Source organism: Chrysochloris asiatica, unplaced genomic scaffold (genome assembly GCF_000296735.1).
Source record: "Chrysochloris asiatica unplaced genomic scaffold, ChrAsi1.0 scaffold00293, whole genome shotgun sequence".
NCBI lineage: Eukaryota > Metazoa > Chordata > Mammalia > Afrosoricida > Chrysochloridae > Chrysochloris > Chrysochloris asiatica.
In genome coordinates, this window is record NW_006408811.1 from 1,502,504 (window position 1) to 1,519,652 (window position 17,149).

A 17,149-nucleotide genomic window follows, 5' to 3' on the forward strand; every position below is an offset into this window, starting at 1 on the left:
CGAAACAATGTCCGATCCTAGGCCAACCTCACTACCGCTGCCACACTTGAGTCCATCAATGATGCCACCTGGCCAATCCATCTCATTAGGGGTCTTCCTCTTTTTCTCTGACCCTCCACCTTACCAGCATGACATCCTTCTCCAGCGACTGTTTCCTCTGGACAATATGTCCAAAGTATGAGAGACGAAGCTTAGTCATCCTGGCCTCCAAGGAGCATTCTGGCTGCACTTCTTCCAAAACAGATCTATTGGTTCTTTTGGCAGTCCATGGCACCTTCAGTATTCTCCTCCAACAGACTTTTTGTTGTTGGGAAGGGCCCTCGAGTTGGTTCCAGGTGCCTGCATAGGGTTTCTGACAGGCAGTCTGAACCGCTGACCTTGCAAACAGACCTGTAAGTCCAGGTCCAGTGAAATCGTACAGCAGTGCCACACAATAGGACTTCAAAGTCTTTTCAGAGAAATGATTTAAAGGATGCCTCAAAGGCCATGTGTGACATTTATCACTTGCCATAAACTTAAAATCTCATACTCAATAGCATTTCCAGTTTTTCTGAACAGTTTTGAGAACCAGTAGTAAAAGACTCCTAAGCACTTTGTTTTTGTGTCTGTCCTCTGGGCCCATGAGGGGCTCCCAGGAAACATTATACTCCAGCTCCCATTTGCTTACCTGATTCCAGGCCCCTCATCTTTGATGTACCTCTTTCTCCTTTTCCAAAGTAAAATAAATATCCTCTTAAAAAGCCTCTAAGTTCTTCCACGGGAATATCTTCCCATTTTACGATTATGGAATCAGCAGATGTATCTTCAACAGTGAAATTTGGTGCTACAATGGGAGCTGCAAAAGTGGGGGAAAAACAAACTATTAAGGATATGCTTTGAGTACAGAGTAAAGACAGAACCGTTTCAAGAGATTTCTAGCCTCCAAAATACAAGGGAGTTTCAAGTTCATGGAAAAACATGTATTATCCTTTAATTCCACTGTCTCTACTCACGTCAATCTCTCTTGTGCCAAGCTTTGAATCCAGAAGTTAGTCTCTATTTAATCATACACTTTCAGAGACATTATCACAAACATTTGCAGCAAAGCTTACACTAATCACCAAAGACCAAAAAACTCCTTAGAGGAACCACAGGTGGAAGTTAAAATTTTCAGATAAAATGTGTCAAAATGCGTATCTCAGAAAGCAACCTATGTAAATTGTTAAGAGGTTACTTAAATGGATTTCATGTGTATTCCTCCCCCCACTTTGTTAAGAGTCTTGAATAAGTTAATAGTTGTCCTGGTGTGGCGCTGGGGGTTAATGCACCAGATTGCAAAGCCATCTGAACTGCCAAGGTCGGCGGTTCAAGCCACTCCTCAGAAACCCTATACAGGGTCGCTATGGGTTGGAACCGACTTGACAGCACTTAACAACAAACAACAAGTGCTAATTAAATATTTTTCACATCCAAGTGAAGATTTAATTTTCTCAGTGCAACAGTGAACCAACATTTAAAGGTGAATATTAATAATAAATAATCCATTTTAAGTTTACCTTACAAACTTATTTTTCCTTCCTTCACTTATGCATCTCAATTCAATCTACTTTTAAAATTCAATCTTACTATTAGGTATTGATTTAGTAATTTCTCCTATGTTATCTGAAAGAAAAAAAGGCACCGATTTTACTTACCCAGTTCTTCTATATAGCCAATTACGGAACGCAGTAACTGATAGCCTCGGTTTCTGCATCCATACAGGAAAAAATGGTATCTTACACCAGGTTGAAACTCATCTATAGGATAAATATAATTAGTAAATGTCCATAAATAATGACAATTCCCATGACTGCCTATTTTTAAAATATCAAATTTATAACTTAGACATTTTCAAAGGCGCCCTGGTGGCACAGTGGTGAAGCATTGGACTGTTTACTGAAACGTACGTGGTTTGATCCCACCAGAGGCTCCCAGGGAGAAAGATGTGGCAGTTGGTTTCCATAAAGATTTATTTATAGCCTTGGAAACCCTGTGGGACGGTTCTAGTTTGTCCTCTAGGGTCACTACAAGTCAGAATCAATTTAACGGCAAAAAGTTGTTTTTGTTTTCTTTTTTTAAAATTTTCAAATGGATGTTAATTAGTTTTAAAAATAAAGCACCAGTATTTTCAAAACGGATAAATCCACTGAGTAAAAAAATCAATGAAACAAAACAAATTATCTTTAACAAGGACGAGCACTGGACATCTCACTGCAAGAGAGATGAAGCTTTCTGTTCCTATAAGGATTTACTAGTGTGGCTCTGTAGGATCTGCACTAGACTATGAACAACAAGGTCAGCAGTTCAAACCCACCAGCTGCTCCTTGGGAACCCTATACTGTGTCGCTGTGAGTCAGAACTGACTCAATGGTACTTAACACCACCACCAACAACTAACTTCAAGGTCGGTGGTTCAAACCTACCAGCGGCTCCTGGGAAACCCTCTCCAGGGTCACCATGCATCAGAATTGACTTGACAGCACTTACCACCACCCCAGGACTCACAGCCTCAGAAACCCTGTACCAGGGTTGCAATGAGTCAGTGTTTTCAGTGGCAGTGGGTTTGAGTTCCGAGCATAATGAAAGTTTAGTGTTTTACCACGGCTTCACCATGCTGAAGGAAGAAGGTGACCAAGTCTTTGTTCCTCAAATCAATCAGAGCAAACGTCTCCCCGGATGGGACACAGGGCCAGTTTAGTAACCCATGGCAGGCCCACATCACACCTCTGTTCACCCATCCACCAACAGGGTTAGCTTTAGAGGCTGGCAAGAAATCACTTCCGCTTCTGTTCCCCTCGCTCCACTCCACCCAACCCCATAGGTCCTTGAGACAAGCCTAGGAGCTCCTTTGGCAGCATCTGCATTTCAGTGCCCTGGGGTGTGTTAACTTAAATAAAGGCAGCACTTGAATTTCAACTCAAAAAGGCTCTTTGAAAGGCCTCCTGAGTGTACTGTGAAGTGTTGGGGATGCAGAGATGACTGAAACAAGGTCTGGCCCAGAGAAGAGGGAAGGTTGCGGGGGGAGGGAGGCAGACAAACAAAGGTAACTACAACATAACCTGTTAAACAAATTTGTCCTGGAAGAAGTACACCAGAATGTCCCGTAATTACAAATGATAGTGAGGCTTGTTTCAGGTACTCGGGATAGATCAGCAGGAGAGACCAGTCCCTGGAAAAGGGCATCATGCTTGGTGTAAAGTAGAGGTTCAGCAAAGAAGAGGAAAACCCCTCTTCACAACGAGATGGACTGACACCGTGGCTGCAAGGAGCTCAAACTCATCAACGATTGTGCGGACGGTACAGGACTGGGCAGTACTTCATTCTGTTCCTGTGTACACAGGGTGGCTAGGAGTCCAACACACGGGACAGCACCTAACAACAACGTAACAGCAGTCGTTTCCAGGGAGACCTTGCTCGGGGGCAACATTTGCAGAATGTGGTTATTCTACTGAGGTTAAAGCACTGACTTTCCACTTCTGTGCCCACAGGACACCAGTGGTCCATAGGCTCAAAAGTGAGATGGTCACACTATAGAAGTCATACCTGTCCAAGAAAACTGGAGATTTTCCTTAATTAAAAGTTTCTTTTCTGGTAATGTTTCTCTTTAAAATGTTAGCTATCTGCTGGAAAGTATTAAGTAAATATTAAAGAAAAACTCGGACACACTCAGCCTTGCTTATTTTGGCAACTTTTGATGTCAGCACAGGTACGTGGGTTTATATTGTATGTATATAGTTAGTAAATAGGTTCCTAGTTTAAAATTGTATATATGTTCTAAATGTTCCTTGTGTTAAAATTATCTATGTATTCTATAAGGTTTGCCTACTTTATCAAAACAGAAGAGGACATGGTCCCTCCTCCTAACATGTCCAAAGTCCATGAGACAATGTCTCACCACTATTTCTAAGGGGCATTCTGGTGTACTTCTTCCCAAGACAGATTTGTATAGCAGGTTGTGTTGTAGTTACCCTTGTTTGTCGCCCCCCCCCCCCCTTTCTTCTCTGGGCCAGAGACTTTGTTTCAGTCATCTCTGTGTCCACGACACTTCACACAGTACAAGGAGCAGATCTTTCAAAGAGCCTTTTTGAATTGAAATTTAAGTACAGGCCTTGATTGACTAGCTGAATGAGCGCGCCCCAGGGCACCGAAATGGAGATGCTGCCAGAAGAACCTAGCTGGTCTGAAGGGTCTGTGAGGGCAGACTGGAGTGAGGGGAACAGAAGTGCAAGTGATGGAGTCCTGGTGTGGTGCTGTGGGATAAAGCACTGGACCCAAAGGTCGGTTTGAACCGCAGAGTCAGCAGTTCAAACTCACCAGCCACTCCTTGGTAACCCTAATGGGATTGCTGTGAGTGGGAACGGATCGACGGCACTAACAACAACAACTGAGGTCATAAAAGCAAAAGAAGAGTTGACTAGACTGGACTGACGACATCTCAAAGGAATCCTGGGACAGGGTCAGCACTGGCCTGCTAACCCCAAGGTTGGCTGCTGTCGTCCACCTTGGAAACCCTGTACAGGATCACTCTGAGTTGGAACTTAACAACATGTGTCACAAGATGTCCTAGTGGTGAAGAGGGTTAAGCTAAAACTTCAAGGTCAACAGTTCAAACTCAGCAGCCATTCCACAGAGAACAATGAGGGTGTCTGCTCCTGTAAAGATCTATGGTCTGGGGAACCCTGTGGAGCCGTTCCACTCTGTTCCTTCCCCAGGGTCACTGGGAGTCGGAATCTACTCAATGACAGTGGATGTGGGGTGGTCACCACCTACCACTCGCTATTCTAGAAGCTCAGGGGTGAATAAATGAGCAAAATCTCAGCCTCTAGAAGCTCTGAATAGCTTTGAATTTTGAGTATACTAGTTTTATGACCTTGGGCATGTTACCCAGCTTCCGAGCTGAATTTCTCGCCCACTGTAGGCCTTCACTCATGTACCTCAGCCGATACCACAGGGGGCTTCTAGTCTGACAGCTCTCAGCAGAAACTCATCTCCAGGGCTCACTCATGTAAGAGGACTAGTCTTCACCTCCGCCCCACCCCATTCTGATTGTCCTCAAAGCCCAGGTGAGAAAGGAGGCAGACAGGGTTAGAATTACAGAGTGCACTAGAACTGTGTAAGTGCCCGGGAGTGTAGCAAGGGTACAGCTAGGCTCTCTTCGAAGGGAAGGACACTGGAAGTCCAGCAAGACCATCTGCATGTGACTCTGGGAGTTTGAATATATTACAAACAAAACTGGAACAAAGCCTGAACCCACAGGTGATCATAAAGAAATGGGATTCACCCTCTGAAAGAGCAAAAAGGAATCGAAGAGGCAAAGAGGCGTGTTCCTGGAAGAGAAGCCATCAGGAGGCTGTCTGCTGTTCTGCACTTCATTAACACACGATGCAGAGACTTGAAAGGAGGAGGGTGTCAAGCATACCACTACTGACAGGCTACACAGCCCAGAACACCAGGGGCCAGGAGTACAAATCACACCCAGAAGCTGCTTAGAAGGAATGAGATACATGAGAAAAAGAGCTGTAAGTCCAAGAACGAAGCTGGTTTGGGCTATAGGTTATCTATCACATTCCCCTTGGTGCACAACTTCTTAAAGTTGCATCGTATCAAGGGTGTCCAGACCATCTTGAGGCTCTTGGGCTCACTAGCTACTTGGAACACAAGACTCCCACCCCAACTGCACCCACTGCCTCACTTATTGTACCATGTTAGGAAACACGGCAGGTAACAAGTGCAGGTGTGCTGTGACCAGTCTCTCCCTCATCTCAGTAACCTGGGCCCTGAGTGAGATTACACTGTCAGGCACGTTCGCCTAAGCTTCTCCCCGTGTTGTTAAATATGCTCCGTAAAGCTGGGGCCATAATTTAGTAATTTGGGCATTAGGGTTGTTTTTGATGCTGAGCATTCTTGGATATGAATCTGTCGTCGTTCTCTATTTCTTAGAATAAATTCCGAAGCAAGGAATTTCCAGATTACACAGCTACAAACCACAGACTCAGGAGAAAACCAATTCCCTCCCGCACCAGCGGAACGGAGGACAGTCATTTCACTGCCCCCAGGTCACAGCAGCTACTGCTCTTTAATCACTGCTTTTAAGAGCCTTTATTGGCAGACAAGCATTCATCTTACCAGATTCTATGACAGCTTCTGTGCGGTTTGAAGGGACTTTTTTCCAGTCCATCAGGCAGGGTCTAGGCCCAGACGAGTTACACCATTTAATGACGTAGTCGCAAGTCATATTTGGATCGTAATTCCAGGTGAGGGAAATCCCACGGCCCACTCCAACAGCCTTCTCGATTTTGAGGTCATCTTCAATGAGAGAGAGAGATTGTACTTGCATTAAAAACACGGATATAAAGCAAGGCTCATGAAAATGGACATTGTTTAAATCCCGTGACTACAGACATTTTATGCTTGAACGAGACAAACCTTCAGCAAAGATTAAAACTGTTGCTGCTATTTCTGTTCCAACCCATACACAGAGAGTAGCACATCATTTTTTCCAGTGGTCACTTTCCCAGCAGTTGGAAAAAAGAACTAGAAGGCACCTAGGATCTCTGTTGACGTACGATGGTCAGGTCAGAGAGATCAAGAGAGGATGGGCCTGAGGGAACCAGGGCTGAGATGAAGGGAGGAAGGGAGAAGACCCCCAGTGGGCAGCAGCTAGGCCCCTGACTCTCATTATCTGGTATAAAAGTGACGTCCCGGAGTACAAGCACCTGTTACACAGCACACAAGGAAGCACACACAACCTCAGAGGTGGGCTGACAAGGATTCTGGCAGACCAGGAAATAAAGACAGGGAGGAGGAGGTGAACCACTGAAATGTTGTACAGAGGTCAAATGGAACGGCCAATATGGACAGAGAGGGAACAAATCTACAAAGCAACTTGTGGGGTACTGAGATGCTTTGTGTAGGAGCTGAAGGCAGGAGGCAGGAGGAGGGAAGTGGGGGCTCTCAGCCAAGGTGATTAGGGAGGCCCAAGGCTGCAGTGAAGATCCGGCAACAGTTACAGCTGTGAGGCCAAAAGGAGGAGGAACATTTCCCAGTTGCCTAAGAAAAGATGTAAATTCTTTAACTGATTTATATTTAAGGGTTCAGTAAGTTGGGGGCTACTCCAGATGAGTGTTTGAACACCACAACTGAACACAACACAAAAGACTTGGGGCATGGACAGCTTTTTGGCTCATAGCAATTAAAAAACCACAATGTAAACCTATCCTGAGGCTGTTGGGCCTCCCACTTGAGAAATCCTCAACACACAAGCTGACTAAAAGCTGCCCGCCCTTACTACGGTTAAGTGACTGTCTTTTGGGAGACACATGGAAAAAGTCAGATTATAGTTGTTAAAATGAAAGACAACAGGGAAAGAAGAAAGGGCTACCGCTTATCACTGTGAAAGCCAGACTTTCTGTATAATCACTAGGCTAGCCGCTCCTCTAATGGACGCTCACACATCGGATTCTTTCCCTTTTATGATCAGACAAAAAGGAAGAGAAAGCAGTCCGCTTTCTAACCGCTCCCTCCCTGTTCCTGCTACACCACTGCCTGTGACCCTCTCCTAGTGTGTAGTGTTCTCTGGGCTCTCTCTGTCTCTGAAACACACTGCTTTCCTCCTAGTTCCCCGGTGCCTGACAGAAGCAAAGCACAGAACCAGGGAAGTAACAAGCAACTGAACACACAAGGGTTGACAAGATACCTATCTATATGAAGTGCCCTCCTGGACCACTTTTTCTTCCTCTCTGAGTGACTGATAATAAAAAAAAAATAAAGGGCTTCCCTATTGGGACTGGATTGGAACAGCAAAGGGAGGAGAAGGGTCAGGGAAGGACTCTCCAAGAGGAGTTAATGACTCAGAGAAGGAAGTGGCCATTGAAAACTCATGATTCACAAGTCCATAGAGAATACATATATATTTATATATCCCACCAATCTGTGAGTTTGAAAGAGGATATTTGCACGTGGGTAACCACAGGGAGGAAGCAGGACAATTGTTGTTGAATGGAGGGGACTACAATCACGGAATGAAACAAAGTTTCTTATCTGATGAATATAAAACTGATGATCTTGTCTGTCAACTGCCACTCAAGTCACAATTAAAAAAAAAAAAAAGCTTGACCCAGTTACAAAAATAAAAGTCCACTGAGATAAAAGGCTAAGGAGGGTGTACTGTTGTTTTAAGTGACATCGAGTCGGTTCTGACTCATTGACACCCTGTATAGGGTTTCCACAGAGTGGCTGGTGAGTGAGTCGCTGACCCTGCGGTTCACACTGACCTTGAGGTCCAGCACTTTATCCTGCAGTATCACTCCAGGACGATGTATTGTTGTTGTTGTTGTTAAGTGCCTTTGAATCGGTTCCAACCCACTGCAACCCTGTATAGGGTTTTCCAAGAAATGGCTGGTGAGCTTGAACTGCCGACCTCGTGATTAAACCAACTTTGCAGTTCAGCACGTTAACCCACAGCTCTACAAGGATGTATGTTAAATGTACAGGAAATCAATCATTTTCTAAATGACACCAAGGGTCACGATTTTTAGCTGATTTTGGACTTAATTTATACTGCCAGAAGAATTTATTATTGATAAAGGATTCTATTAATAAACAATTTATCCATAACGCTGCCATTTAAAAAGTTGTTTTTCCTGAATCACTAGGTAAAAATCGCCTCGCTGATGCATTATAAATGCTCATGGTCTTGGAGCAGTAACTGAATGTGGAATTGGAATAAGCTAGTTCTTCTCAGGAGTACTCTCTCTAACACTAGACAATAATGTAAAGGGGAAGACATCATTTTATCCAGCAGCGTAGGTGCTTTTAGCCCATATGAATGCCAGCTCTCACTCAATGGATGTTAGACATTCACCTGCGTGTTCCTCCATATAAGTCACCAGATAAGGGGACCCGCAGAATATTCTTGCTAGTATATGCTAAATGATCTCAAGTACTCACCATTTGGAATTTCCATGCTAGGTATCTTTGAAGGTGGAGACGATCCAGCAGAATTTTTTGCGACTACGCTGATGATGTAATCATTTTTATCAAGTTGTATTTCAGCTTTGTGTTGTCGATCAGGAATCTCAGAAAGGGACTGGGTTTTCTCATCCAATGAGCATGATACATTATAGGAAAGTATTCTTCCGTTAGCTTCATTAATGGGCAAAGGCTATGAAAAATAATTTTTTTTTACAAAATTATACAAAAAAGTAATAAATTATTTTTATAAACAACCTGCATGAAGGGACTATGTGAATAGGCAAAACCATCAAGTCTAAACTGGACACTACATTAACAGTAACAAGGTAAAAAGGTAACATTAGAAAACAGTGAGATGCAGATTTAATACTCCCTGTGGTCTCCCCATGGAGGCCCTAAGTAGTGGAAAGAGTTAAAACGCTCGACTGCTAATGGTAAGAGTGAAGGTTTCAAAGGAGCCTCAGAAAAAATGCCTGGCAATCCACTTCTAGAAAACCAGCCATTGAGAACCCTGTGAAACCACTGAGAACCTACTCTGACCCTCATTGAAGAGTCAGAAGTGACTCCACAGCAAATGACCTTGCTGAGCTTGAAAACGAGCAAGAAAACAAGTAAAATCTCTCTCCAAGTCCCAGTTCTTAAATATAGCTGCTCTTAGATCTTGATATTTCCCTCAAGTTGCTTTTCTAGCTATAGAATTTCATGAAGATTGTACTCATTTCATACACCCTTTCCATTTTTCTATAATGAACACCACACTTGGAAACATTTGAATGACTTTATATTTCATGCAGAATTTGCATCCATTTACTTGACTACTCCTCGTACAAACACAATTTAAGTTGCCCAGTTGTTCACAGTAAGAAAATAAAAATTATGAACTTTTTGGTGGCATACTTTTTTTTCCCTCTCTCATAGTTAGAATGAATTTAATAAGAATTCCCAGAAGCAGACTTACTACATAAAAGGAAATGAAGTCTAGATAATTAGCTAAGTTGCTTCCAAACAGATTGCCCTGACTTATACTTACACAGTGACACATGAGACCCTCTGTTCTGGACTCACTGTAGCATAGCACTGGTTTGCAAACATTGCGCCAGTGATGCTGTCTGATGACTCCCTCATGGCCCAGTCCACGGGGTTTCATTTGATCGCTGACCACTAGCCACTTGCATTGCGCCTTGCTCCTTAGGTTTCTGCAGTAACTATTTTCTTGTTTTTTCCTGCTCCTCTGACCTACCCAACCACCTCCACTGGGTACTCTTCCTGTGCCAGGCCTTATGTGCTGCATCATCCAGGACTCCATTCTTGTATCCTGGTATCCTGCCCTCAAAAGGTTCCACTTACATGCTACTCAAAACAATTGTCTTTGCTGTGTCTTCTCCCCTGACCTCTCTCCTGTGTATCAAATCACTGCCTGGATGCTACTCAAATATCCCAGTGGCACATGTTTAAAAAACTTAACAACTTAGCATTCCACCCAAACATGCTCTTCTCCTTGGCAAATGGCATCACCATCAAATTAGAATGAATCACGACGGTATTTTTCTTGGTAAACATTCAACTAGGTTGAATAATATTCCAAAGAAATTCATCATGATGGCAAATTTCCTGTACATTGATGCAATCTGAATAATTGTTGCCATATTAATCATGCTATCTGACAGGAATCTGAGAGCGGTCAACGAGTTTTCTCATCAAGAGGAAAAGAGAATGGGATAGTCATGTACAGACTGTCTCAAAGCACTGGGACTGACATTAACCCTGCACACAAATCACTTGACTCAAAGCTGCTTTCCTGTCCAATTTTTGTAAAAATATAATTGACCTACTTTAAGTAACAGTAGTCACTATTTAGAGAAACCCAATTAGGACTGTTCTCACACCATCTAATGCAGCTCAGTCCCAAAGAACCAATGTCCTCATGCATGCCGCAAGGTGGAAACACCTTGACAACATCCTGCTGAGTGAAACACGGCAGTTACAAAAGGCAGTTACTGGATGAGCTCACTCGTATGAAATAAACAAAAATACCGAAAACCAAAGATCCCTGGAGATGACCAGGGGTGGAAAAAAGAGTTTGTGTTTTAAGGGGCATTGTAGTCAAGGTGGTAGACAGATTTGGAAAAAGATAGTGAGATGGTTGTACAACCTGAAGAATGGGATCAGTTCACTGAGCTGTGCATATAGAATGGATGAGAGGCTGTGTACACACACACACACTCTAAAATCTAATGGAGACAACTGTATGTTTTTACTGCTCATAAATCAGAGACTGAAAAACAGCAACAAAAAAGTCTGCTCTAGAAGAGAAAAATGGGGGAAAGAACACATATTCTAAGAAATTTTGCAAAACATGTAACTGTATGAGTGAACTAATAAAAAGCACTTTACTTAAAGAAAACAAATTACATATGATTTGTATTTAAAAGTCAGTTTCTCATTCACAGAGGGAAAAAAAGTCCCAAACACTTGCGTTTCTAACGTGTGGATTTAGTGTGTGCTTCTGACCCGAGTCAAGGACAAGGAATTCAAGACACAGTTCAACACTTTGCTGCTGTTGCTGTTATGTGCCGTGGAGTTTGCTTCCAATGCATAGCGACCCTGTACAGGGGTTCCAAGGTTGTCAATCTTTGTGGGAGGAGGAAGCCTCGAAGCCTCAAAGCCTCATCCGATGCTATGTAGGCCTCGTAAAATCAAGCTAAGGTATGTGCGCAGCAGCTTTGAGACCAGAAATTCTAACTGAAAACAATGGGGGTACCTCAAAACAAGGGATTTAAACACATTAGAGTCTCGGCAATCCTTTAAGTCAGTGTGGGACCCAGAGCGTCTTGATAACCTAAAGAGTAGTTTAGTCTAATAATTACTTAAGTGTTCGAGGAAAAAGGAGATACTGACCTTCCAATAGATTATTAAATTTTTTCCATCAGAACTCCACTCTCGCCAGGTATCTGGTCCCTTTGAAGGAACTAGGAAGGAGATTTAAAAGTAAGTCTCTGAAGATTACCATAAATGCATTGACACTGTCAGTAACTGATACACTGGTGCCTGAAATGTTTTTTTTCAGCAGCTAGAATTCTTAACAAAAATGTAAAACTGTTCAGTGACTGCCGCTTAAAAAAAGTAAGAAATGGAAAACTTAAGCTCGCAGTCTGTGGAAAACCCAGAAGCCTCAGAGTAAGTTAAGATCCCCCTCAAATTCCTACCACAGCAGTCCTCAGGGACCCTCCCTCTTACTGAAGGCCTCGCTACACGCTGGCTTCCTGCTATTCCTCAGACTCTGCATTTCCTGTGCCTGTGCCAAGGAACTCTTCCCGTGTCAACCACGGGGCTTGCTTCCTCAACTCCTTTACATAGGGCAGACCTTGGGTTAAAAAAAAGATCCATTCCTAAGTGGATTAATTAAAGCCTGGAAGTCAAATTTGCAGCTAAGTCAGAACAGGTGTATAATGGTTCTTATGCAGTACAAGTAAAGGTTCAAAATCAAAGCCTTCTCAATGACTTAAAAATTGCAAGTGTAGTAAGTGAAGGTGATTGTGATGGAGAATTTGATTCAAGAAGGAGTTGGTTCAAATAGCTGTTAAGTGTGGGCAAATTTACATTGTATTAAAAATTAAGTTGGAATTGTCAGTAAATTAGATATTCTCAAATCTGGGAACTTAAGCTCAAAAGTCTTCTTGCCCGGGCGGTCTTTCCTAACAAACCTATTTAAACAAGGCACTGCCCTTCATCTCCCTCCCATCCTTTCCTACAATCCTCTCTAGGTTTGATTTTCCGCTGTGATCCTGAGCATCACCTGGCAACCCTGTGTGTGAGTGTGTGTGTGCATACTGCATTCCCTCGCCACTATAAACACCGCGGGCAGAGTTCTGTTCCATTCACTGCTATCTCCCAGGTGACTGGAACAATTCTGACACATAATGTGGACTCAACAGATCCCTGTTAGCTGAGGCAATGCTTCCATCTTAATGAGGTATAAACAAGATGTTTCATCTTGGCAAAAGCAGCTCATTAGCTGAAGGTAAGCGCTCCCGTGATAGCTAGTCTCCAAAATGGCCAACGGTCCTCATGCCTCCTGTCAATCATGCCCCGGTACTGTCCTCCTAACATGTCTCAGAAGTGTTGGGTTATCCAGTAAGCAGGGTAAGCACAGGCATACTTCTACTTACTTATGAATTGGCAGGGAAACATACTCAGTTTTTCACCACATCAAGGATTTGGCTTCTAGGTTTACTGGGATCTTTCTCCCTTCTAACCCTACAATACCTTCCGACAGAATCAAAGCCGCTTTTCAAATTTGCAATCCCGGACAGGGACAGAGTACCCCAGGAAGTGGTGAAACCCCTGAGAAATTGTTCACCATGGACTAGTAAGCCTGTGCTTACCTTGCTTACTGGGTAATCCACCCCTAGCTGGCCTGTGTGTCCCAAAGAAGAGACAGACATGATGATGGCTCACTTTTGAGACTCTGTTGTAAAAGACACTGGGATCTTTTCTGGGCTCACTCACTGCGAAGAGCAGGCTCCCATGGCAGGAGGACACTGGGAAGTTCTATGGGAGGCCCACCTGCATGGTTTGGGGAGAGAGCCATCACAACAGCGGCTCTCCTGGCTCCAGGTAAGCCTGCAGTCCCGGCCCACAAGCTCACTGCAATCTTGAAACCCACAGCAGCTGCCCAGCACAGCCATAGTCACCCCGCTAAGCTGTTCCTGAATCCTTGGGCCACAGGAACTGCGAGACGGTAACCGCTTACTGTCTTAGGGCAGTGAGTTTTAGGGCAATTTGTTGAAAATCAATGAACAACTAGTACATTCCTCTCCAGACTCATGTTTAGGATTCATCTATGAGGAGTCACAGAATTCTTATACACATTGCAAAGGTTCCCCAACTTCCCTCGATTTTGTCATTGTTGTTAAGACAATTCCAAGTCATAGTGACCCTCTATAGGGTTCCTGAAGAGCAGCTAGTGAGTCTGAACCACTGCCTCATGGTTCAAACTGACCTACCTTGCAGTCCATTGCATTATCCTGCAGTGCCACACCAGGACTCCATGGGAGAGGCAAAATCTAAATTAACATCCATCACTTTTTGCTTTACTGTCAATTTTTTTGAAAGGCATTGATATATTTCCTATGCTATATATGTCAAATAAAGCTTTTGCAGTCTTTTGTTGGATGATTGCTGAAAATTACACCCATGTCTAAGTTTTGGTTTTGTTTTTAAAGCTGACATCTGCTTATTCAAGGACAGTCTACCTATGGAAGTGAACACACCTGAGAACCAGTCACCTGGTTAATGCCTAGGGTGGCTGTGGTATACGATACAAAGTAACCTTCAAGATCTTTGGGCCCCATCCGTGTGTCGGGCTTAGGTCTCCAAATAAAACTTCTAGTAAGTTTCTTTTACTAATAATTGTTTTCAATGAAAAGGCAATCAAACCACAGTATTGAAATGCCAGTGAAATGAGGAAAGGGAGAAAAATCACCTCATAATTTTACCAGTGTCATGTTTGATTGTATACACAGCGTGTTAACACAGCTGTTACCATACTGTAGGCAGAGTAGCCAGATCCTCTCACAAACATGTTAGGCATTTTCCCATATTACCCTCGACTTTCAAAAACATACTTTAAAATGTCTATTTTATTAACTCCATTATTTGGAGTCCTAGCATGGTGCTACAGGATAATGAGCTAGATCACAAGCTTGGCTTGAAGAGCAAAGTTGATGGTTCAAACTCACCAGCCATCACCCTGGGAGCCCTATCCATGGGCGCTATCAGTCGGTATTAACTCGATGGCACTTAACAACATTACACTATTTAACCATTGCCCTCCTCTTAAGCACTTGGGTGGCACAAAATAATCATTAGCCATAAAACCACTTGGTTAACTTACTGGCTTCTATGGTTAGGTGCTGTTTTTCAATGGTCCAGTTGCTCCATTTCCAGAAAGTTTCAGAAGCACAACGAATCCGAAAGGTATAATTAGTATATGGATTTAATTTGTCCAAGGTAACGAGATAAGTTGAGTTTTCTAGGCCTTCTACTGTGATGTTCCGCTATTAGAAAAAAAATCAATCAATCGTTACATGTACGTATTGTATAGGTGAACCCTATACAGGGTCGCTATGAGTTAGAACCAGCTCAGCAGCACTTAACAATGCATGTGTTTACATATACACATTTTTTTGTATAGGAAAGTCTCCCACATACGTAACGCAAGCGTGAACATATGAGGGGGATTAAAAAGTTGATGGAAATATGGAATCACAAGATAATGAGATTTTCCCCCAAACTTTCTGAAGCCCCCTCCTCCTATGACACTGAAGGGGATTCATCCATGGTAACACTTTAATTCTTATATATACTTGTACGTGCCAAGCCAGTAAGATTAGGCTGTGTAATAGCTACAAGCAAATAAGGGTAAGCTTTTTAATCCAAAAAATGGACCTAAGTAATAAACGGTCAATTAAACTATGCAGAGATGATCATAAATTTTGTTTCAGAACTTCTGAATCATCAGTCCGTGGCTAACGGTGATGCAATAAACCTCACCATAATTTAGTAATTTGGGGTGACCTTGAGAATTAAGTAGACTATTCACATGGTACTTGAATGAGGCTTGTTGGAGGCAGGGACCATCTTTTGTGCATCTTTTTATAAGTCACTTAGAATCAATAATATGTACTAGGCATGAAGTAAATATTTAGCAAGCATTATTTTACTTTATTAAAATGAAGTCACTCTAAGTACATTTGAGGAGTTACACATTTCAACAGAAGCTCTGCGCTCCTTATCACTTGTTACAAAGAAGCACTTTGGGTCAGAGTTTGCAGTTCTGACCTATTTCCTAGAAATCATCAATACATTTCTAAACGAATATTCAATTGCAGTATCATTTCTTTTGGAACAACCAGAAATTGTAAGGTGCCTTGGTGGCACAATGGTTAAAGCGTTCTGCCTGCTAAAGGACAGGTCTGTGGTTCAAATCCAACAATCAGCGGGAGGAAGCTGAGGGAGTCTGTTTCTGTACAAAAGACAGCCTTGGGAACGCTTTGGAGATAGTTCTCCTCTGCCCTGTAGGGAGAGTCACTGGGAGTCGGAATTGACTTGGTAGCAACAGGTTTCATCCTTTGCTTTTTGTGCCACAAGTTATAAGATGGTTCAGTATAAAGTCAACCTAAGTAATTAAAATATATTAAAAAGTCATACTTTGCCTTATAATTACCAATTATCATTATTACTTGCTCCGGCTGCTGCACTCTGAGATTTAAAGATGGCTTCTACTCTCGAGTGCCGGTTAGTTCATTTAACTGCTGCTAAAGGCTCCAGCACTACTTATTCATTCACAAAATCCTAGGTATGTGCCAGGTACTACACTAGACCTACAGACCTTCTGATTATTAACAGTCCAGTTCATATCTTTAATATTCAACTTGACAATTGTTTTGAAATGCTAAATAAAACGTTGTTACTACATTGATACGCATTGTCTGTAAACCCTTCCAATAAATAATCTTAGATTTTACACACATGAAGTTGCTGGCTTCAAATTTTTGGAAGTTCAGTGTTTTATCCAGAACCATCTCAAAGCAAAGTTGCAGAAGAGTCATACTCACCAATTCTTGTTCTGAATTACTTTTATTAATTTCAATTTGACATAAAAGATTAATCTTTGCAAAGCTGCCTAATAAGTCCCAAGACAGTGTAACTGCTGTTGAGTTAGTATCCTTCACTTTGAATGAAGTAGGAGTATGGGGATAAACTGTAAACAGAATTTTAAAAATTAAATTACATTAAAATTTACAGGGGACAGACAAGGTATTTTCTAATATGACTAAAAAAAAAATAAAACACAAATCCAGAAAGGTATCATTAGTTCTTAACAATACCCTAACTAGTAATTTTGGAATAGGAGACCAGGTGAGCAACAGTTGAGCTCTTAGCTGCTACCTGAAAGGTTGGTGGTTCGAATGCATCCAGTGGCTTCTCAGGAAAAAAGACTGAGCAATCTGCTACTGTAAACACTACAGCCTTGAACACCCTCTGGGCAGGGAGGCCCTGAGCTAATGGCACCTAATGACACCATCACTTAGAAAATCCACACACTTCACTTGTAATGCTAATATCATGCCAATATTCTGCCCCCCTCCCCCAA

General features: G+C 42.6%; 1 protein-coding gene across 1 annotated transcript in view; it reads right to left on the bottom strand.

Moving 5' to 3' along the window:
* Positions 1-17,149, bottom strand: part of LIFR (leukemia inhibitory factor receptor alpha) — a 71,170-nt gene that overhangs the window by 15,798 nt on the left and 38,223 nt on the right. The window contains exons 9-15 of the mRNA XM_006874676.1: positions 16,611-16,756; positions 14,888-15,050; positions 11,890-11,960; positions 8,968-9,181; positions 6,145-6,324; positions 1,674-1,775; positions 668-835 (exon numbers count right to left, since the gene is read on the bottom strand). Of these exons, the coding sequence (XP_006874738.1) occupies positions 668-835; positions 1,674-1,775; positions 6,145-6,324; positions 8,968-9,181; positions 11,890-11,960; positions 14,888-15,050; positions 16,611-16,756 (1,044 nt within the window). The remainder of the gene's footprint in view (positions 1-667; positions 836-1,673; positions 1,776-6,144; positions 6,325-8,967; positions 9,182-11,889; positions 11,961-14,887; positions 15,051-16,610; positions 16,757-17,149) is intronic.